Here is a 24,869-nt window from a genome sequence, read left to right on the forward strand (position 1 = left end):
TTTGTCACCGTGTGCTGATCCATATCCGATTTTGCGGTTTAGTTCACGTGTCACGTGTGGGCGTGGCATGCGATGATTAGCCTCCCAAAGTCGCTCACTTCTTTGGGATTTAAGAAGACGACATAGAACATTCATGCATTTCTTTTGCATTTATCAAAAGAAGGGTAACCGGAATGAGCAAAAAAAAAAAACAAAAAACAAAAGCCGTCTCGACTTTCAGTCGTCTGCATCAAATCAATCAAATTGATGCGCTTCGATCGGGGATTATTTAAACTAACAAAGTTGGAACCTACGATCGATGGTCTGCTTTTCATATACTCATTAGAATTTAAAAGGTATATTGGTTTCGCCAAGAAATGTGTGATGTTATTTTATAAAGCTTAAACTGTAGAACTAACAAAGGACCCAACATTAAAAGGCATCCTAAAAAGCACATTTTTAGTTATCGTCCTTCAAATACAGATCCTAAACATTATTTGTTGATAGATGTTATAAAGCCACTTTGCTGAAAGACAATGGGTATCGTTTAGTCCAAGTCCAAAACATTTTAGTTTCTGGTTCTGCCATCAATGTTTTTTTTCCTGGTTTAGCATAAATGCAATCATAATCCGCACACACTGAGCGCTGACAAAAAGTTGTCAATTAAGTTCATCAAGAGCGCATGGCAAAGACCCAATCTCAATCCCGAAAACCCGATCCTCTGGACTTATATACATATGTTAATGCAACCTGCATGTAGTCAAATGGAGCATCCACTGGATTCTCTGCTGTCTACAGGGTCTTTCGTCTTTAGTGTTCTGAGTCTCCAGTCTTCTGCACAGAAAGAAAATCAAGATGTGATTTTTAAAACCTTATGTCAAATGGATATATACTTTGCTCATCACAAATATAAGCATTTTACACATTGATAATTGGAGGTTTTAAAGTAAAAGTACACCATTTTCGAATCCTTATAAAGGTTTTTTTTTTTTACTATTGTTGGTAAATGCTAATTTTTGCCATTCCTGATCGTAATCAATCCCTTTTTTTCTTTTATATCAGCATTATAAATAATATTATAGTACTATTGTCAACAAATTTTGCTCTGTAGATATGAATAATTTCAAAAATATCTGGTATAATAAAATGAGTAAACCCATCTAATTGATCACACATCGTATCGATTTTCTTTCTGTGTGCTTATCTTATGGATGGTGGATATGTCGTCACCACCCAGGCAGCGAACGCATTTATTATGATTGCATTTTGGCCAAAAATGTTGTTACTTTTTTTTTTGTTTTGCCCCGACTGCCGACTGCTGACTGTTGGCTGCTGATGTTGTTATTGGTGTCCCGCTGCTTAGTTAAATGAGACATCAGTTTGGTTTAGTCACTGGGATTCTCGACCCCATCATCCAGCAAACTGGATTAACTTGGCTACCGGTTGGTATTGGTACTCCTGCTCCTTATGCCACATATACGATATGTTATATATATTTTCCATTCCCCCGGCTCATTTGGGTGGGCGCACTTGCTCTTGTTATTGTTGATAATGATGATGTTGAAGCTGCTGTTCTCTGGTGGCTGTTGTTGTTGTTTTTGCATGTAATACTCGAAAGGGGGAAATTCCCCTTTGCAATAAGGAAAAAGAAAAATAAAAAGAAAGAAAAAGAAAAAGGAACCTACTTCAAGGCTCCCACAACTCACAAGACTGTGAGAAAAAAAAGCGAAGGAGCTGTTTTTAATGTCTTCATTACGCGCTACCCAACGAAAAAGACAGCAATATGGGAGAATCCGTGGACCAAGACGACTTCTGCTACATATTGTTTATTTATGAATGTCATTCAATTTATTATATCATTGTATATTTGAGCCGAGTCGCGTTGAGAGGGAAATGAACGCACAGATCTGGAATCCTCTGTCCGGTCTTCAGTCCTCGGTCTTCAGTCTTCCGTCTCCAGTCTCCAGCATCCAGTCTTCCGACGAGAGTTCAAACTCCAGGCTCCAGAAGAAAGGGCGCTGACCAGCTATCGAGCATCATCATCATCATCGTTCTCCTCCGCACTAACGGGCTTTTGAGGCTTTTGAGGCAGAATCTCATCGTCTTGTCTCCGGAGCTGGACTTTTCTGGACATCGGTTATCGTTCTGCCACAGCCATTTGCATCACTGACCAGCCGAATCGGATCGGTGGTGCTCTAAACTGTATAGGGTATAGTTGGATCTAAAGGTTTTATTCGGTGGCGAAATATATGAGAACGATATATTCTTAGTTGCTGCTGAAAAATGTTAGAAACCTAGATTAAATCAGGAATAAACTTATTATAATAATCTCTGTAATCTTCGGAAATACATCATTTGGGATAACATTATGTTTAAATATTAATATCTTATATCACAGAATAGTAATAGTAATAGTAGCCTAAATAGACCTAAAATACCATTTTTTATTGAGCATTAATACTCGGTTCTTTATATATTCCAAGTCAATAAACAGTGAGTGCTTTCAAATTTTTTACGATTTAAAGATAGGGCTTTATATAATCTGTTGTTCAGCTGAAAATCATTATTATTTGCTTTTCATAACGCTTGACCAAATAGTTTAGAAAGTCGAAAGAGCATCCCTGAGTCACCTATTCCCCTCTAAGCCAACAGCACTCTGCGAATTAAACTCGTTTCTCTTCTGGTTAGTTGCTCGTTTAGCGCAATGTTCTGATCGCAGCCGCTGCCCGATTATTGTATATCATCATGCTGGCGATTCTTCGATTCGTTCCGTTCCGATGCGGTTCTGCGATCCGCGACAAGTTGTCAATGCTTATAAGTCTGTATATAAGGCCTCCTCCCTCGCTGCGACTGTCGCTGTATTGCATAAGATAATTGGTGATTTTCATATCGATTTATGCATCCGCTGCTGCGACTGCGACTTATTCTACCGATCGTCTGGTCACTTGGCCATTTAGCCAGTAAAACATTTAACCATCTTACCATTTGGCCAGTTGGCCATTAGAGAGCGTTTAACGCTCAGCGGGAGCGAACCAAAACAATAATTAAATCATAAATTTTCATGCTTAGATTCTGAGGGCAGTGTGGCTCACGCCCCCAAAAACTCCGACTAAGCTAAATCAACGTCAACACTTGGGAATTTATTGCTCTATTTGGTGAAAGTTTGCCCCAATCGAATCATAATAATAAAAATAGTCACACGCCCCCTAAAAGAAACAAAAAAAACTATCACCAATGAAGAGATCACTGAAAGAAATGGCTATGATGGAGTTTAGAAGACAAATTTATAATTTATTTATAAAATAAAAATTAAAATTTAATTATATATTTAAGATGCCACGAAAAAAAATATGTCTTTAAATATTTTTGTTTATGTATATTTAATTTTATTCAACATTTTCGAAGGCTTTTGTTTTTGAATTTCACAATAATATTCCTGAGTGCACTCACCAGATTTGAGCCTTAGATAATCCTTAATTCGAGTCCTAGTTGCGGTCATAGTTTTAGGTTGCAGCAGGGGTCAAACGTTTTGTAAACAATTTCGAGACAAAAACGCCCGCTGCGATCACGTTTCACTTTCTATTGCGATCGCGAAAGGGTGGACTGGACCTTCGACTTTGACCGCGCGATCGATCGGATGGGTAAAATATATAAAAGGAGCTGTGGACGGCGTTCTCGGAAGGCCAAGATGATGGCTTGTTAATGGCATTTTATGGTGCCTCATAATCAGCGCAATTATGTTGCATTTTCAAATTCCGAGAGCTAACAAGTGCCGCGAGTTCTGTGGCCGTCTCCCTTTGTAGCCCGCCGACCGATGGCGTCGTCGGCTGGTTTTTCAGTTTTTCAGTTTGCCAGTTTTCCAGTTTGCCCCGTTTTGGGTTTTAGTTTTTCGGCTTTCGGTGGCATATCCTTGTTATCCTGGCCAACAACCGCAAATGTGCTAACGAATCTTGCCGCCGACGCGACCCGCACACTTGCCCAATTAACGCGAAAACCCAAAACTGGAAATTGTCGGGGGAGAGGCGTTAAACGATCTCGCACCTCGCTGACTTGGCAAAAAATTAAGTAAAGGTTCTCGAGCCCTCGATCCAGTCACATTATTTAGGGTGTTCACTGTAGAAGCCATCACATTTTTGATACCCTTTGCATGAATATAGAGTTGAACTAAATCTTTAAAAAATTAAAAAGATAATTTCAAGAATTTATATAATTGTAAAAATTAAAATAAAAAACGTAGAAGACTTACAATGAATGCGATAAAGTACTTCTATGCTTTTAAAACTTTTTTTTTATACAAAAATGTCTCTTTTATGGGATCTGCGTATTTTTGTGCGGTTTCTTTCAAGCATCTAAAGGGTATTGCAAGTTTTTTTCTTGATTTATTTCCTTTTTCTCTGTGTGGAACGCACTTTCAGCAGAAATCTCGATTTCTGGGTGGTGATCGTGTCCAGTTGCTTGTTGGCTGCCCCCAAAAGCGGCCGGCTTACAAGATCGCCAGAGTGATCGACACTAATCCGCGGCAGAATCCGCTTACTGACAGTCCGCGTCATGGTGGCAAGTCGATCCGATCGCACTAAGAAGCTGTAGCTGTTGAGTGGCCGGGTGACAAGTGAGCGGCTTGCAAAGGCTTGCTAAATAAATGCAATCGATGCCCGAGAAAGTGCGGGAAATTTATGCAATGTATGTGTAATTAACACTGGTTATTTTCTCAAATGTGTATTAACTTAACTTGATTAATGATTTATTTAGCTCTTTTCTAAACTTAAACATATTGTAGTTTTAAAAAGACTTTATTTACTTGGAACAACTATTTCACCTAGTTACAAATTTAAATACGTCGAGAAATATTGAATTACTCAAGCACAGCTAAATAGTTTTCGAAAGATATATTTAACTGGTTTACATTTTAGGTACTGGTTTGTAAATAAATGAATAGGTTCAGATTACTTTCCATACATTTAGTATAATTTCCAAACAAAGGGGAGACAATATCAATGTTTCATTTGTTAAGGACCCAATTTCACCGTCGAAGGTTTATTATTCTGGCATTTTAATTGTTATCACTTGTTGCGCAAGTCAACTTTTGTGCCCTTGATAAAGTCATTATTCACGATTATCCAATTGACTGGCTCTCAATGATCTTTGCGCAGTTATCCTGCGGCTTTTCGATCCACTCCTTTGTTCGATTGCGGCATTTCTATACAATTTTCCTTTTTTTGTTATTGTCGTGTAAACCGCTTTCGAATCGCGCGCTGCATTGATCCCATTAGTACGCCCCATTTAGCACCTTTTTGTGGCGGATCAGGTGCATTAGGTCCTTTGATCTTGGGCCGCAGGAGCGTGAAAGAGGATGCTTGTTAGGCCATGATTACCGCGGGCATCTAAGGATCTATTGTCCTTGAACTGCACGCCCCACCAAATGCAGTTTAAGGTGTACTTTAACCCACTAATGGCATCATGGCAATCGAATCGATCGATTCCCACGACTCATATTCTGTGGACACAATCTTCTCCTTTCCGTTGGCCAAATATTTGCATAAGCCTTTGCGGAAACCGGAAATCGAAATACCGCCAGATCGATTCCCCAGCTAGCTAGCGGTTTTCACAGCTAAACAAACACACGAAGGATAAAATAGGAAGTGCTGTTGCAGATCAACCCACATCACAACAACAAAAAATAAATAAAAAAGATTTAAATCCAGGCAACAGATTTTCAATCAATCCACTGACTCAAAATTGATTTCTACGCCCACCGAACGATCCCAATTTTTATTCTGATCCCAGCTCATCAGCATAACAATCAAACTATCGAAACCCTTTTGGCACTTCCCGCCCTTTTTTTTTCTTTACCTTTCGGAATTTGCCTGCTCTGTTTTTATAATTCCACTTTTAACACCACTCTTTGGAGATCCACCTGTTGAAAAAAAAAGAAGTGGAGGCAACAAAACAGAACGGGAGGCCTAGGCCATTAAAAAGGACTTTTTCGTAGAAACGCATCGAATGTGTTCGATTTGCTTAATTGAATTTTCGTATACCAGGTGGAGGAGTGAAGGAATCAGGAATCAACCGAAGGGATCGGGATCGGGATCAGCGGAAGAATCAGAGGAGGATGCTGCTGTTTTAATAGATTCACACGCACGTCGCATCTCGGTATTTTCGTATGACGGGATAGGGGAAGTTAGGGGAAGTCTCGACTGTTTGCAGAACGGTGCATATACACCTAGGTGAAAACGGGCAGGAACTGGAAAAAATATGCACACATTAGCGGCAAAATTTGGTACGCCTTTGGGCTAAGCAAATTTCAAAGGATATCGACCCAAACATTGATTCCCAAAATGATTTGTCATGGGAAAAAAATGATAAATTATTTGAATTAAAAAAAAATGTTTTTGAAAGATTAATATCTTTTTGTTTGTTTTGTTTGTTTTTATAATAAGTAAATTATTGACAACTAGTCTATGTTGTATAAATATTAAACACACTTTTATTGCAGATAGCCCATTTTGATTGTATTGATTGTATTTGTGGTACTTGGCGCTTATATAATCGGGACCTTCCTTTGATGCGCTCGCATTCTTTTTGCACCACCAGTAATTTGCAGTTGTTCAAGGGAATTATTCATAATGGGCATTCAATTGAGGGGCTACCCACTGACTTCCTTCGAAGGCGCTGTCCAACTTGAAAGTGCCGAAGTCTGTGGCTTCTGCTCCTGCCGCGTGTCGTCCGAGTGATGAGGAGGAAATCCCGGCAAATCTCTGGTCACCGGGTCAATTAGAAACACACAGATCCTTTGGGCGCAACCTCTGAAGAGGCTTACAAACGCCTTACACCACACTCCCTTTACAAATCGGACATAGAGCCTTATGTAATTTGCGTTGACTACTTTTACCATTTTACCATTGTTACCATTCACAATGGGCAAAGGGCAATGGGATTCCGGTATGCCTGGCATTATCCTCGTTGCGAGCCACGTGCAAAAAAAAAGGATGTGTGTTTGTTTTCCTTTTGGTGCCAATCGGTTTCTCGGACATTCGACGCACGCTGCGTCCAGGACAATTGTCCATCCGAAAATCATATGCATAACTGTCACACAATCTTGGCCAGCGAGAGACTAACTGTCTCTGTTCGTCGCAGCTGGAGGCAAAATCACAGACACAACTGGCTTATGCAATGGGGCACCATCTCCTCAACGGAGGAAGAAGGAGAGCTTCAAAGTAGCCGCTAAATTTGTGACCTTCGAGGAGGGAGTCCTCAGTGCTCAGAGTTTTCAACCCAGCAATGCAAGTCGTCTGTCACGGGCGCGGTCATAACATTTCATTGCCATAATTTCTTATGCAAATATCCTGTGGCAGCGTTTCGAATTTATTAATTACTCGCCAAATGCCCGCCACATGTTGGGATTCTCCTATGCAGCAGTTTTCTCTGCCTGCACAGCGAGAAAATCTTGGAAAATTTTTTGAATTTGTTGGTTAAATTGATTTAGTCAACCATTTGAAACTGATACCAAATCGAATGCTTCTGAACTCGGCAAATAAATGTTTCTACGTTTTAAAAGACAAGAACAACCATAAATATTAGAAAAAAAAGAAACATTTCTAAACAGTTTCTTTTTTAAGTTAGGGAAATAACTACATTTTCTGAAAGTGTATTTGGCTACCGGTTAAGTCGGGGCGCCGCTGAACATAGTGGTATCAACCGAAAATCTTCTCTTCACATCCAAAAAATATATCTCGCGTCTGTCTGTGTGTATAATTAAAATGTTCAAAAAAGCGACAGTGTTCATTTTTTCATCATAAATTTCAAAAAGATTGCCATTTTGGCGCTGGACGCGCGCGTCTCCCATTTGAAGTAAACCGCGGCGGCAATGACAACGAAGTCTGTGGATCGGGGATCTCGACGATGTGGACTGGACCACATTTAATTGGCATCGGCTCGGCTGCAACCCGTTTTTGCTGTTTTGCAGTTTATATATCCTTTTTTTTTGTTTTTTTGTTTTTCCCTGCTGCTGCTGGCCGTGCTTTTCTGTTTTTTGCGAGTAATTTTCAAATCAAACCAAGGTCTCTTATCTCCACCTTCGAGTCGCTGCCTTTTGGCATGCGCGTGCGCAGCGGCAATTTGATGAAATGCATATGAAATCAAAAGTGAATTTCGACGGGACGAGATCACATACTTAATACAGCTGCGGCAAAAACAATAACACTTGTAGATTTAACGTTTCTGCTGTAAATGTAAAAGTTCGTTTTATTGCATAATTTTCTTTTAAATTATTACAATAAAAAAATATTATTATTCTAAATTATACATGTTCAAGAAAATTAAAAACTAAAATATATTCTGTTTTATTAGGCATTTTTTTCTGTTTTCCTTATAATGGTTGAGATAAATGAAAAATAAATATCTATGCAAAATAGAAAAATTAACAACATTTGCACTGCTATTTTTGTCGACGCCACTGTTCACCTATATGTGGTGCAAAAACCGAGAGAGAGTGCTTGGCGACTAATTAGCCCAGACACGCAGTGAATGCGATACGAATCCGAATGCATTTAAATATATAAAAGACTCATATTTTCAATGGCGTAATGCCACGCGACTTGGTCTAGTCTTGAGGATCCTGGAATGGCCCGCCAGCAGTTGAATATGTTCGCAGCTCTTTTCTGATCCAATTAAATGTCGTAAATTTTATTAAAAAAGCGATTTCAATCGTCTGCACAGCCTAGGGACTTCAAAAAGCCATAGAATCCGTCTAGAAAAGAACTAAAAACAAAAAAAAAATCGACACATTGAAAACTGCTTTGGTAAACATATAAGCGAAACAATTAATTTAGGAAACACTATTAAAAGCATCCAAGGTGCCGATGTTGTTAAAAACTATACGTATTTTGGCCCACTCTTTTCGTTTTCTAGTCATGCTAAATATTATCTTAATTAAATAATGAAATATTGTTGAGAATATTATTATATTATCAAAATGGTTAGCTAAAAAAATTTCTTTGTATAAATTCAATATAATGACATTTAAATTTAGTGGGTTTTAACCTCTGTTTTTAAAGGAAGTATTTTTTTTTTTTCGAGATCTTACACGAAAGTTTTCCCCAGCCTCCAATGTCCCCAATTTATTTGTTTTCTTTGCTCTCTGGCAATTAAAGAAAGGTGCTTCCCGCACGAGTCTATAATTAAAGGAGGAAAGAACGCTTTTGATGATCGCCGGATGCCGCACTAAAGGTAATTAATTTAAATAATTTCGCAAAGTGAAAGCCCCGCGGTTGAATTAAGACATTTTGGCTTGGTAATTAAGGCATTTTTTTTTCGGAAAGATAATGAAAGAAAGGAAGAGTCGTCACGTGACTCTATTTAAAAACAAATTAAAAAATGCATTACGTTTTTAAAAATGTAAAATGTATATATAACATGTATAAAAGTTGCCCTTTTTTTTTAAAGTACAAGTATTAAACTTAAATGTTCTTATCCAAAATCGTAATCCCTTTTGATAGTTTTATTGGACCCAATTGTGCTCTCACTTTCAATAATTTTTAATAGCCGTCAAATGATGCTGCATCCCAGAATAATCCCCTTGAAACGGTTTCCATTATGAATTACGTACTTCGAGGGATCAGAACCAGAACGCATCATTATCATTTCACCTGCATTGTCAAGTATAATCAGCTTAACTAATGAAAACTTCAGAATTCAATTTCTGATCCTGCAACGCAGACGCACGCAACAGGAGATCCTTTTGGTAAAATCGAGTTTGGTGGGCGTTTTTAATTGCAGGGGCTGGGAAATTGAACATTATTTTCGTTGGTCAGGGAAACACTGGGAAACACTGGGAAACCCAGGAAACTGTAACAATGACAAGTGCACCTTTGTGTGTGGAAAATGGAGGACCGGTCTGGTTCTCTATTGTATTTATACTCCCTTTGCCGCGTTGCACTTGTATTTCGCAAGAAGTTACATAACATCACAATTACGTGGACAATTGTGCACGCGAGCTATTGTCGGCATTTTTGTTTTTATCTTGGGGCTAACACGCCCATTTAGGGATATAGACATCTAGATCTATCGGCGCGAATATCTCTAATTGCAATGCGGTGACATCTCTAGCACTCTTTGTCAAGAAAGAGGGGTGAGCTTCTCCCCCTTTTTCTCGCTGTGGAGAAATCCTGGAAAGATGTCAGGGCCGAACATAAATTACATTATTCTTTGTCAACATTTGTGAGTCAAAAAGTCGCGTTCATGTTAAACAAATAACTCACTTGTTGCTCCCTGGAAGTTATTTACGAGACATCAGTCAGCATCAGACGGTGTCTGGAACCGTGGTTGTGTTGTAATCAGAGCATCCTTAATAAATCATAAATTTATTCGCCCAGCGTTGCATGTAAAGAGCAACGCTGCTCCGAACATAAAAAGTAAAGAAAACCCAGAAAGAATGAGATTAGTTGTGGACTTCGAATTGGAGATACCCAGGGCTTTTCTGTAACAAGAATATGTCACTTAAAAAGTATGGATTTACTTTTGGAAGTAATAATATTCAACCTTGTGAACTGAACCACTCAAATATATATGTTTAAAAAACCGCATTATTATTGCAACTTTATGATAACATTCTTGAAAATAGTTTGAATTTCTTTTTTCTTAAAATGGTGTTAGATATTAGCAATTTAAAAGTATTTGTTGAATCATTTATATGCCCAATGGTGGCATGGTATTATTATAAATTTTTTTAATTCCATATAATAATTATGTATACACCAACTAGGATTGTGCTATTACATACTTCAGCATACATTCAATATACCCTTAAACCAACTGAAGAAGGGGTACATTTATACGGCCAATACCCCTTTGGGGTTTTTAAGCGGCCCCGGGGCGATCTGGAGCGATCTGCTACATATTTCTGCATATATTTTTGCGATCGATCCCCTTTTCGGGGCCATGTCAAACGTATTATTAACTTCACACAAAAAGCGTTCGATTTTGCACCGTTTGCTGTCGCCGAGACATTGTGTCGTATGTCGCCCATTGAGACCGCCAATGGAGGAGGGCAACCCCCCTTTAACCTTTTCCGTTTTTCGAGCTCGAAATCACCATCTCCCTCGCTGGCAGAATCCTTCCTACTTTGGGCCCCGGAGATTTTGTTTTTGGTTTTGGTTTTAGTGCCAAGACAAAACGTTTCATATATGCAATGCAAAAACAGGAAAAACGCCGGAAATAATAATTTGATAAATGCGCCATGAAGAGAGCTGTGGGCCCCAGAACCGAACCGTTCGATTCTTCTCCAAAGCTGCCCCCAAAGAACATTGCGCGAAATTTAAGGCAAAAAAAATTATAGGTTATAGAAAAAATGGATTTACCCAACAAAGGAACTTAAATCTAAAGGGGTTTGAATAGATAACTAATCCGCATTTGATTAAAAAAAAATGCGCTTTGGAAAAGCTGTTAAAAGTACCTATTCGAGAAGGCATTGGAATCTTGTAATTGTCTAACTTGAGCCATTATAATGTAGATTTTAGGAGAATTTTCCAACAACTTTCGACAGGTGGCTATGCCACTTTGAAATCCTGACAAGTTATGGCTTAATTGGGAAACTTGGGTACCAAATTTTAAATAATATGTGAATGTAATGCCTTATTTTTCACTGTGCAGCAACGTTCGAATTGACTGCTCTTATTTTGCACCGCATGTCGAATCGATTGGCATGGAAACTTGCCCGAAACAGCAGATCAGTTATAGGTGCAGTTATTTAGCCTCCGAGTCGAGAGTCTCGATTAACGGAAGTGCGTATCCCCCAATATTCATTGATCTATTAAAGAGTTTCAGCTCTGGGAAAAAAACAGGAAATTCGCGTGGGATGTAAAGAACTCCATAGTCCTATCCCATGGACAAGTTCAATGTCGTTTGGCATTTGGCTTCCTACATATTGCTTATATGTATTTTATCTGTGGCATCTTCATCGCGACAGCTTCCGTTGCAAAAAAGACCCCAGCAGATTCCACTTTATTTCTTAGCTTTGTCGGGGGCGATCTGAGCAATTGCCGACCTGTGTTTTTGCCTCTTGTTTCGCCAGCATTGCTGGAATAACTCAAAATTAGTTCAACAATCGATCGATCGATCGCTTGGGAATTGTCGGCACTCAGCCTCTGATTAACTTGGCCTGGCCATATGCAAAAATGCGGAAAATAAATTACTTGGCTTCTTTTCACCCTACTCAATCTGAGTTTATTTATGCAAAGTTGCTTTTTTTCGATCCGAAACCAAGGTCCTGACAAATTGTTAGGATAATTTACTTTCAAGTCATCGGGGACCATGTAAATACTTAACGGTAACAGTTTCTGAAACTTTTCGGTTATTTCAGGCATTGAAATCATTTATTGGAGGCAAAAAACTGGATAACATAAAAGAGAATTGTCCAACGTCCAAAACTAAAACATACAATGTATCAATTCTTGAAATCGATTGAATAAAAAATAGTAACAGATAGTTAACATAATAAAATATTTTGAAGAAATAAAGAAAGAATTGATTAAACTATTTTGTTAAGAAGACTAATTGTATTTTAAAGTCAAATATCTCACAATGACCTTAGAATGACCTCGAGTTTGATATAAAATATAATAATTTTTTGCTTAGAAAAGTTTTAAAATTTCTAAGACTTTTTAATCGTTTTCATCCAATTCTCCCACCCAATTTGCGCATAAGAAAACTCATAAAATATTTCATTATAATTATCAGTTTAATGTCCTCCATGTTTGTTTAAAAAAAAGAGATTCTTAAGTGTACATTGTCTTCCATTTACAACCTAGTCTTATAAACTATATAAAAACTTAAACACTAATTTGTACAGGCAAAAAAAAGTTGGTTTTGGGGAATATAAATACTTTGTGGCTGAGGTAATACTTGTTGGCCAATCAATGGTTCGTTGTGTTTTTTTGATGGTTGAGTGCGACTAGCAATTGCAGGGAAGGATGTCGAAATCGAGATCCCTACAGATCGTCCTGCCAGAGGGATATGTAGTCGAGGATGTCCTCATCTTCGGCACCAGAGCTGCAGGAATTGTTGCGGTAGTCTTCGTAGCTGTTTTCCAATTTGGTGACAATATTGGAGGACGGTGTTGCTGCTGCGATCGCCGATGTTGCTGGTGTGTAATAGGAACTGTTGCTGCTGTTGCTGTTGCAGGAACTCACACTACCAGTGGGCGACTGCAATTGCAATTGCTGCTGCCAGGCGTAGAAGTGTTGCTGCTGCTGCAGCTGCTGATGTTGCTGCTGCTGCTGTTGCTGCTGGAAATGCAGATGTTGCTGCTGCAACTGTTGCTGCGTCTGCTGCTGATGCTGTTGCTTGTCGTTTTCATCAATGACTTTCTGCAAACGGCGTATGTACTCTACGGCCATTTTGAGGGTACTGACTTTGCTCAGTTTTTTATTGGCACCCGGTCCAATTCCCCGACGACCATTGCTCAAATCGGCAATTACGGCCACGGGAATATGCTGCCGGAGTTGACTGAAGCCATTGTTGACCTGCTTGACGCGATTGCGTTCCCGGGCATTGCGTCGGATGACGGAGGGCCCGTTGACCGGAGAAGTTGCCACCTCCTCATCGTCGTAGAACAAAGACTGATTCTCGCTGCCCAGAGCCATTTTTTTCCAGAGATTTCGAATTTATAACGTTGAGTATATAATAATGACTGGGATCGTCTCTACTTGAGCGCTGGCTCCGTTCTGATGCCCTTCCCCGTTCCGTTCGGGCTATTTATAGGGGTTCCAGGGCCTAGGGATCGGGATCTCACCTGCGTCATTATCATCTACCTGCCCCTGCCCCCCGACACAACAAAAAAGGTGCAACAGCATCGTCATCACTCAAGGATCGTCTCTTGAGCGGAGTCTTTTTCTCTGATTGGTACAGAGAGCAGAGCATTGGCGAGGTAGTAATATCTCCCGTTCCGTTCTCTCTGCAAATTGCAGCTGCTTTCCGGCCGAGTGTTCCCTTTTTCGAGTGAGAAGAGTTTCTTTCGAGTGGTTTTTGCCCATTTTCAGCTGCCTGCGTCGTCGTCTGCAAACCAAAACTTTAAACCCGGCTCTGTCGCGTGCCGGCTGCCAACCGGTTTAAAAAGCAGACACAAAAAAAAAAGAAGGTCCAGACCCCAGACCCCAGACCCCAGACTTGAGACCCCAGTAACAACCCCTCTGCGGAAAAGGAGCTCGAGCGCCTAATGAAAGTGGCCAGCCAGCTTTTATGACTCTAATAGTTGAGCCACAATAAATCAGAGGGTCTAAACAAATCAAATACTAAAGTGTAGAGTGTTGACGAGGCTGTAAAAATTTAGTTCACTCCATGAGCATGCTTAAAATGTGTGCCTTAAATCAATAAACAGATTTAAAGCAAGGTTATCCATAAAATTTAAGAAAAAATAATAGAGTTCAAAGTATATATGAAAATGAGGAAGACTATATTGGCATTTCTAAACCTAATCATTCTAAACTTCAACTTAAAAGTAGCCGTAGTTAAGTTCAAAAAACCTACATCTTTTGGAAATGCTTGAAGAAAAAAACCTTCATTGTCCTTAACGATGACCTTCTTCTGATCTCTTGTGCCATTTGGCAATCATTGAAAGTTAGACCTTGTGCCGCTGGAATCCAAAGTAATATGGCCCTCCAAGGCCATCCCCTCGTCAACACCTCAAACGGTTACCCATTCGGATCTATAGGATCCTCACAGATCCTGCAAAAAAACCTGATCAGCCGGAGGCACTTTTCTATTAACACTCCTAATGCCCCGGGGTCCTTTATGTCCATCGTAGCAGTTGGATTTCCACTGGGCCGAAAGTCGAAAGCATTTCGAAAGCATTTAGGAGAGGTTGGTTGTGTTTCATCTAGTATTTCTGAAGACCATTGTCCATCGATCGCCGCTGGAGGATTGAGGATTCTGGTTGCACGCTAGGAAACCGTGCCGAAATAGATTTGAATTGGCATTTTCTCGGCATTAACCCACGCTGGGCCTCGTTTAACACTTCGTTTTGCTGCAGCCGCGGGGGATTGCATCGCATTGCATAGGGCAAGGACATCTGAGGACATCTGAAGGCACAGGTCACAGGTCACAGGGCATCCCCGATTTTAGCCAGATGTCCTGTCCAGAGGTCGAAAGAATCGATCATATCCGGTCGGTCATGCAAAATCCATGTTGATGCAATACAAATTCGCTGTGGCTCGTTGGAAAGAAAGGGAAATTTTAAATTTTAAAATACACAAAAAAAAAAATTGTTATTGAAACTATACTACTGCTATATAAATTATAAACTATTAAGCATGAAACCTTTCTGCTGCCGTATCTTTCCTTTCCCATTTCATATATGTACATTTCGGACTGCTGCTCCATGCAGATATGTTTTGTGCGGGGATCGAGGATCGACGATTGGTGATCGGCGATCGGCAGCAGGAGGCGCTATCATTATCTGACACAAAAATTTAATATAAATTATGTTGACATGTTGGCTTAAATATGTACGTACGTCGTGGCTTTTGGGTTTTGCCTTTTGCTGTTGGCTTTTTGCCTTTTTGCTTTTTGCTTTTCTCGCTTGCTGCTTTGCTTACGATCATAATTGAACTGAAGCCGAATCGAGGATCGACTGCTTTTCTGTCTTGGGGCCGACTAACTAGTTCAATAATTGCTAGTAAGACACGGCGACAGCAAAACGAAAAAACCTGGGGGATAACTTTGCTGCGGGGAATTAAGGGGTCTGCTGCTGCATATATGGCATATCCAGCGAATGAAGATGAAGTCGTCATTAATATCGACTCGGCCTGTCAATAACTTGACATCGCATCATTTTTTCCACACTTCCTAAAAGCGGCACCCTTTTCGCCACAGTGAAGCTTCGATCAAAGGACAGCTTCCGTGGCATTTTGCGATGCAAGGTCAGTAAATTGTCATTACCCTACGGATTGTGGCATTTTCGGTGCAAGAAAACGCTGGCTCACGATCACTTGGAGAGCTTCATTTTGATTAAAGAGCGGAGGCGATTTAAGGAGATCATTTAATAGGGTATCGGATTTAAGATTTCTAAAAGTATCATATGAGAAGAAACTGATCTTTTAGGTTGGTCTTGGTTTAAAACAAATCATAGATAAACTTTAACTTTCTGATAAAAAAGTACAAAAAATATTAATTTAGCATTACAGATCTATTAAACACAACCATAATAGCTGAAGAGGGTTTTTTCTACGTGGTATGATTTGATTTATGAAATATAGAATATAAAATATTATTTGTGTTTATATTAATCCAAAAAGAAAACGGCTTTCAGTGTTTTTTTTTTGTCCACAATTTAAAGTCTTTGGTAGGATCTTCTTAAAGAGAAAACGAAACCCTTTTGTCTCAACATTGAGCCTAGATATCATTGAATTTTATTCCATTTGCTGATCGAATCAAAAGTCAACTGTCAACTGTTCATGGCCATCAAATTGCCGCCTGATCACCGATCCATTGACGATGAAAGAACGAAAGCCGCTCTCGGTTTCGGTTTCGATGCCCCGACTCCCACTCTTTAGATATATATATATATCTGATAACTGATTTATGGGAGCAATGCGAATATGTCAGCGAATCGGTGCGACATCTAAGGTGAGCGTTTTGACGCCGCCAATTCTATTTGGCCAATGCCTTGGATTGCCAACTGGCAATGATATTTATGGCCAGAAGCAAAAGGCAGCAACAGCACCTCCAGAAATCCAACGAAGAAGGATGGCGATTTTTGATTAATTGTAATGCGAGAACTTTGATTAATTGCGGGCAGCAAGCGGCCCCAACATAACAATTTGTTTTGGCATTGCATTAAATCAGGCAAAAAGCCGGGCCAAGTCGGGGGATTTCGGTTTTCAGGCATCATCACGGCGTGAGATTGTAAGGCCAACACCTCGATAGCCTTTGCTGCCGTATTTATGAGTTGGCTCAAAATTTATGAATGGTCCACGGCTTTTGGCCTCGACCATCAAGCGGCTCTTTTCGCGGTGAAACACTTGAAAAAATAAAAATATATTATCATGCCTAAATATGTTTTACTTTATAATTGTTATTCTATGAAATCTTTTAATAGTTTTATTTTAATGCCCTAAAATCAGTTATCTAATTCTATTCTTTATATATGCATGCAAATGATGTTAAATTATAAAGCATACATAGTTACACACATCACAAAACTCAATGGCTCCGCGAATATCTGATTTGTTTTATTAATTTTTTTTTATTATACAGTCATTTTTTTTTGCTGTGTTTTTCGCTCTTCTTCTTCCCCTTTCATCTGCTGGCAATTGCAATTATGCAAAAAGTTGTCAAATACGGGAGGCATGGGGCGTGGCACAGCATGACTATCAACAAAATACAATCAACAACAACAAGAGCAGTCGAAAAAAATTACCGATACAAAAATTGTACCAGTTTTTGTATTCTCCGACAGAGCTCTCAGCAATTTACATGTCTCATGGAATCAAGAGCACTCCGTATTCGCCGTACCGTACCGCCCAACAAAACCAATCAACGCGTCTGTCAAAGCCGAAAAAAAATAAAAATAATAATACAAAAAATATAGAGGAGGCAACTTGGAAGCGGTTGCTTATCGGTAGCCGCGCTGAAATCAGCTTCTGGCACTCACGATCAGCAGAAAACCCGCCAGTCGACAGTGGACAGTGAAGCCCCCCTAAAACCGAAAACCCCCCGCGGGAGTACAGGTGACCAAGTGCACCTTCAACTGGAGATCGACCCTTTAGCGATCCGTGCTCGTTGCTCCTGTCACAATTACAACAGCAAGTGCAGCGGACTAATGACAACCACGGTGGCAGTTGCCCCCGCACAGTGGGCCAATATTTAGCAAATTAACAACGATTTTTCAACAATATTTTTTGTTTTTGATATAGTTAATATTTGGCAGAGACAAGAGGTTATATTTTCATTTTCGCATCTAAAGTTGGGATAATTGGAAAACCATATTTTTAAAAATTTTAATAGATAATTTTTATGAAAACCAAGATCCTTAAATTGTTTTTGGTATTTAGGGTCTCAAAGAGAAATTTGACTTTACTTGTTCTCTAAAAATACTTTTGATAAAGAAAAATTTTCATGCAACATATAAAAAAATTTTTTTTATAACTAACTTTTGCTTTAAATATTTTCAAAAATAATACAAATATTTTTATGAATTAAAAATCTCTACTGTGCACTGTGCAAATTGACATGGAAACCTGATATTGCACACACGCGCCTCGTGGCCCGAGCCTTAAGTTGAGGTCTTGAGGTCTGGAAATGGGATGGGATTGGTACTGAATACTGGGTATTTGGGCACTGGTTACTGGATACTGGATTTACTGGGCTTTGGGAGCCTTTCGTCGAGACTCGAGCCTCGCGACTCGAGACTCTTTTTACCTTTTGGCGTGCGCGTGCAGTGCAATTAACTTTTGTAGTAAGTCAGCCGGGGCAACACTTGACATTGACTTGGCTGGCAAAAAAAAAAGAATACTATAATAAAGTAGAGGGGGGATAGGGATCCAAAAGCGTGGACTTGGGGCGACAATTTCACCTGTTGCCTGTTGCCGCTGACACAGTAACTTATATTATTTGCATGCGTCGAACAGGTTTATATACTATATGAAAAAAAAGAGATAAAATGGCGTTGACTGCCACGTGCAAAAAATAATAATAGCACAAAAAAAAGACCCAGAGAATGGTCTAGTTTTAGATTATAGTTTTTAGCAGGGGGCGTGGACAATTAGGGTCATAGTTCAGGGGTCATTTCAAGGGGTCACACGCTGACAGCAGGACAAGGGATTAGTGAGGAATATCGGTAGGAGTGATTGTGGTAGGCGTTGACTCATGTCTGCCAATTTAATTCGGGTCACTTGCGACCGACCCGTCGCAATTACAAATGTTTTCCCAATTGCCAGGTTATTTATTCCCTTCCCTTCCCTTCAGCACATCATTAGTTCATTTTTATTAGATGCAATTAATATGGCTTTCTGTTGAAAAAAGGTCACCTTTATTTTGCAGATCGCAATTGCAAATAATAACAATGTATATTTATAGTTTTAAATTTTTAAGGTAGTCAGAAAAACGTATAACTTTTTTAATTCGTACATTAAAAAAAACGTACTAATTAAATAAAAAATAGTTACAAATCTATCTTTCCACCTGACTTTCTGACATCTTCTGCCTGTCTGGCAATTTTTTTTATGGGGCAGTTGACTCCGGGGCAATTACAAATGTTTTTCCATTTGCGGGCTATTAATTTTCCAGATGCCCAGCCACTTCAGCACATCATTAGAGTGCAGATATTGTTCAATTTTTTTGTGGCTTATTTTTCGCATTTTTCTGGGTCTGGTATTTTATTTTTCAGTTAAGTTTTTTCTTTCTTTATTTTTTTTTTTCGTTTTGGTTTTGCTGAATGGGCCGATTGCGTGCGCCCCGTGTGCTGCAGGTCTTAACTGATTCTCATTGATTAATTGCCATCATTAGCATACGGCAACGACGGCATGATTGATATGGATATGACCAAGTACGCATATATATGTATAGCATATTTATATATGCTATATATGGCTGGACCACCGGCGAAGTTTCACCTCGACGAAATGGAATGTGGAGCTCTTAATGCCGCTCAGCACCTTAAAAGGCAAGTGACTCTGAGTTTTTGGCATAGAGAGATCCAATGGGCGCTAATTGTTAACAAATTGTTGGCCAAAAGGGAAAAAGAGGGGCGAAAAACACGCAAGGTTCCTTCAGTATCGGCGTATATATCTCCCCATGTATTTCTTTTTGTTTTTGGGCGGCGCACGCAATCCTCGCGTAACTGAGAAAATCCATTACAAGTCTTACAGGGTCACGCAGCCCAAATCCTGAACCCCTTTCCGATTGCATATGGGTGCGCACAGTAGCCCACAGAAAGTCGGTGCAGAGCGGCATTGGCAAGTTTATTAGACCATTCCACTGGATGGATGGCATCAAAATAATAATGATGAAGCACATACCGGAGATAATTTCAAGACCCTGGGAACCGTAATTGAATATTAAATGCAAATTTTACATAATTTGAAACACCTGAAGGTCCAGAAAGCGCTAACAACATTTTGATTGATCACAATTAAATTACAGGTGCTTTGATATACATTCTGTGTTCTTGTCAATATTATTGTTATCTTACTTGAAGCCTCAAGAGATTATACATTTAATTGGAAACTTAGCAATAAAAAGTAGAAGTGGGTATTGGTTAATTAACTCGCTTTGATTTTATTTATAATAATTTATAAATATTGAAGCCTTCATCCGACTATATATTATTTTTAGCCGTTTTTGAGTTCACAAAATATCCGTTTAGTAGTGATAAAGTCATCAGCTTAGTAATTAAGCTTACAAGAAGTTGAAGGCAATGATCTCTGATTTAGATATAAATTCTCCCCATAAGTTTTCCCCTGATATCGTGATTTGTCCTGCATTCAGTGATGGATAGACTCACCGAACGGACTCAATTTCTCGTGGATCTCATTCACACGTTCTCATGTTTCCTGTCCCCACATGGGCACCCATTTAATGGCCTCCACCTGCTCCTCCTTCATTCCCACTCCCATCGTCAATTCATATGTGATCGATTGAATAGACGGGGCCGCCCCATAATCTAGAGCCATCGTGATGATCGTGGCTCGTCATCATTATGCGGCCCATGGAGCTGCCATAACTTTCCATCAACAGTTTCAATTTCAATATATGCCCCTTGTCGTCCAGTTCTCTTGGAAGACCCCCGATTTAGCCCCCATGTCCCCTGGCCACTGTCAACGATCGGGTAAAAGTAGCTAACTACCAGTTTTTCCTTCCTTTTCATTGCGTTTATGTTTCTTTTTGATTTATATACCCTCCCAGGGAGTATGCAAAGCTATCGCTCAATGAGATATTTAAGGAAAATTTTCTAAAATCTATATTACCTATAGCTTTCACTAAAAAAATATATTTAAAAATGTTATTAATTATGAACAAAACTTTAAATAGTTTACGTAAGGTGAATTTTTGGTCATTTATAGCTAGTGTTATTAAGTATTGAATTAATATTTATATTTTAATGGGTGTACCAAAAAAAGTTCTTAAATTTTCCAAGCCTATATTAAATGAGGTACATTGTTAAACTACGTTTTTTTTAGTCAACTATGACTTATTTTAATGTATTAAATATAAAAAGTACTTTTTAGTTTACGAATATCATTAAGTGGCTATAAAACATTGACGAATTTTCTGTAAATGGATTTAATTTATTTAAAGGGTGTTGAAAATTCCTTTTCCTTTTCCTTTCTTTTCTTTTTTATTCATTTTGTTTTTGTTACTTTTGCCGTTTGTATTTTCTCTACTGGGGCTTCGAGGAGGATGAGCTGGGGACTTTTGGAAACACCGCCTGGGGCAACAATTTCATTTTCACTCCTGAGGCAGCAGCTCATGATGATTATGATGACGCGGATGATGATAACGAAGTTTCGGGGACCGCAGGCAAAAGTGTGCCCCAATTTAATTGAAAGCGGTTTTCGATCGGCCTTGGCCACTCATTTTTTTATTTTTTTTTTTTTTTGTCTTGCTTTTTTTGCAGTTTCATGTTGAGGTGTTGCATTTTAGCTTTAGCTTTATTGATTGAATTGACGAAATGGAAATTTGTCAATCCTCACCTGGCCATGTGAATAAATATTTGTGGTCGAGTGTTGAGTGTATTGTGTGCGTGGAGTCCCCGTTTTTCCAGATCTTTGCGGTCGACTTTCAGTTTTACGTCTTTCGTTTGCGAGGCAAGGTCAGAAAGTCTTTAAGATAAGGGGCTGAATAAATACCCTCAAAACCCAGACAACTCAATCGAAATCCTTGCGGCTAAAGTGTTATCCTGCCTACAAGAATAACCTTTTAATTAAGCCATGACGATAAGAGCGACGAAAAAAAAACGTTTGACGCTCTCTTCACGCGTGTTTGTCATATCGGAAATGAAGAACCGGACTTATCGCCACAGTCCTCCATGAATGAACTCTCTCACATTTTTAGGAAGGAAAAAAAGGGAAAAAGGGGATTTTTAAGGAGTCGGGGTATCGCCTCATGAATGAAACTCGTTTGACATTTGGCAAACGATTAGATTGGACTGCAAGTGCATTAGTTTTTATCCAGCTGCACAAGTGGTCTGCCCTCTTTTATACCTGCAGATACAATTGTATCTTTTTTTTTATTTTCGTGTGGCTACACGCTACACGCTCGCTATCCTTATCGCAGTTTTCTGGAGTTTCTGGTTCTCTACTGGGCTGTTCTTCCTTTACGATCGTACCACCAACAAAGTCTTTTTGGCCAGCAATTTCGCGGTTGCCCCTTCTGATGTTGTCATAAAGTGCGGCCATTAAAATGCAATTTCAATTGCAGCGGAATCATCATCGCATCCCAAGGGGCCAGCCGATTACGAATTGAGCGATTAACTTGCACTTTCCCTGCTCCCAATCGCGAGATCTCTCTTCCTATTATGTTCAATTAATGCATGAACTTCTGTTAAAAAAAAATTGTGAAAAATAACAAACATAATTCTTGAATGGCATTTATGAATGTTTGTGGTCTTTAAATAATTGTATTTGTGGTAAAAACATATTGAAAATTCAAAAACAAAAACAAAAAGAAAACAAATTATTAAATGGAATTTATTTGTGTTTTTGCGAAAATATATATATTGTATGAAATATGCCTGGGAAAATCAGAAATGTAATGTTCCAAAGTATTTAAAAAAATTATTTATATTTTCAAAAATATATATTATTTTTTTTTTTATTGTTTTATTGTTTTTCGAGCTATTTATTAGCAAGGAAAGTTTTTGGAAATCCTTTGTGGCGCCGCTTTTATTTCATCCCCAGTTAAATTTTCCATCCGCTCCTTTAATAATTTTTTATGAGGCCCCTAGCTGAGCTTGCATTTCACGCCTTCTTGCGACCTGCTGCAATCAATTAAGTCTTGGATTAATAAGCATAAAACTTTTGATTTGCTATGCTTTTAATTGAATTCAGTGGGAATTCTGACTGTCAAATACGCTGCCTACACTATGCTTAAAATTGCCTCTTTTTAACGTAGCAAAACGAATGACTTAAGCGACGAACTTGACTTATATACAGAAGTATGAAAAACAGCTTGAGATGACTTTGTAGCCACTGCAGTTTTTCCTTTTTTCAGCACAGCGGTGGTTCAGTTTAAACTAGGAACGAGATGGCGCCTTCAATTAAGCTCAAAAACTCAGCGAGTCGCTGATGAAGCTGCAAAACGGCGGCGGTTGCTTCCTTTTTTCTTTTTGGCCAGCGTAATTATGAAACCGCAGGATATTCAAATTGAAAATGCAAATCCCAAAATTCTCAACCGAAAACGAAAACTCATGCGAAACGGAAGCCACAAATGGCAGCGTGAAATTAAAGGGCGTCTAACGTGAAATTTGCAGCTCGTTTGTTTCAGCGGATTTATGGCATTTGAATAACTCAAATTATAGGGCCCCACCGACTTTTATCTCAATATTTGTTTTGGCCGAAAAAGCTGAAGGGAAATTTCTATAATTTGCATGGACTGGCTTTTGCGGTTTGGCTTTATTTTTTGGCTATGTAAATCATGCGGCCTTAACCGCAAATTAGCCACACGTACGATGCTCTCGTTTCTCGTTAAGCCGACTCCCTTAACGTTAACCAATAAATATCAGACAGTCTGGCGTGTTAATAGAGCAAGTGTTGTTTTGCTCACTTTTGGCGTTAAGTGTTTCGCACAGGAGGCTTTTTCCTCGTACGTCCATCCATGTCCGTACGTAATCACTAAGTAAATAAATGTTGCCTGCTCCTTATTCCTCTGTTTGTTTTTCGAAAGTTGGACAAAATGCCACGCCCCCGAAACTGGGGGCATAAATCATCGCCTGGGTGTGGGGTGATGTGAATAATTGCTGCTGCACAGAAAAAAAAACAATATGATTTAATTTTAATTAAAACTCAAATAGTTTAAAATTAATAACAGCAAGCCCTTATACACAAATCCCCCCAATTCATTTAAAAAGGAGCAGGTTCAAATCCACCTGCTGTCCTAATAATTTGTTGCTTACCATTGCTGATACAAATTGACAGCTAAAATATTAAAATCAATACTTTTGATCCAAAATTCTTTATAATATCATATCCCCTACATTTTTTTTCTGTGTGATTTTGTTGCCGTTAAGCCGAAAGATTCCAGATGTGAGGCCACACTTGTAATTATGTGTGAAATCCTTACACTTTTGGGGGGCGTTGAAAACGGAATATTAGCATGCAAAAATTAAACTGGTTTACTTTTTGGTTTTCTTCAGCCCCAAAAATATGCACCCTTAAGAAAGTAAAAAAAACTGCTATGTAGAATTTAAATAACACCATCTATCGGCTGGTTGCTTAAAATGTAAAAGTCTACTTTGTGAACTTTAACCAACGCCCCCTATCGGAAATTGTGTTTTTAAAAATTGGAATATTCTCATTTTAATATTAATTTTTTTTTTAAATTAAAGTAACATTTTTAGCTTAGCAGCAATTTCTTAACAGCTTTAAATAAGATATGATAAATACCATAAGAGAGTTTTACATATTTTTTTTTTATACTAAAAGTATGCAACAATAAATAATTATAAGTCAGTAAACTGACTTTTTCATTTGGTCAAAAACTCTCAGAAAATCTTAACCAAATAGAAATACAACTATCCAATAGAAAATATTATATTTTAATATATTCTTCATAACGTTTAAAAGTAAAGCAATAAACATATTAAGATGATGCATACTTACTTTTCGGTTTTCTTCTCTTTCGATAAGTTAAAAAAAGCCATGCTCTTTTATATTTAAAAAAAAAATTGTTTTATTTCTTGC

The 24,869-nt window shown here is 38.7% G+C and overlaps 1 protein-coding gene across 1 annotated transcript; it reads right to left on the reverse strand.

The window, feature by feature from the left end:
- Positions 1 to 12,732: 12,732 nt before the first annotated feature.
- On the reverse strand, positions 12,733 to 13,683 carry LOC108137100 (achaete-scute complex protein T5). The gene has a single exon (XM_017258625.2). The coding sequence runs from the start codon at positions 13,614 to 13,616 to the stop codon at positions 12,963 to 12,965; it is 654 nt and encodes a 217-aa protein (XP_017114114.1). The 5' UTR covers positions 13,617 to 13,683; the 3' UTR covers positions 12,733 to 12,962.
- Between the last annotated feature and the right edge of the window lie 11,186 nt (positions 13,684 to 24,869).

Source organism: Drosophila elegans, unplaced genomic scaffold (genome assembly GCF_018152505.1).
Source record: "Drosophila elegans isolate 14027-0461.03 unplaced genomic scaffold, ASM1815250v1 contig_149, whole genome shotgun sequence".
In the NCBI taxonomy this organism is placed as follows: domain Eukaryota; kingdom Metazoa; phylum Arthropoda; class Insecta; order Diptera; family Drosophilidae; genus Drosophila; species Drosophila elegans.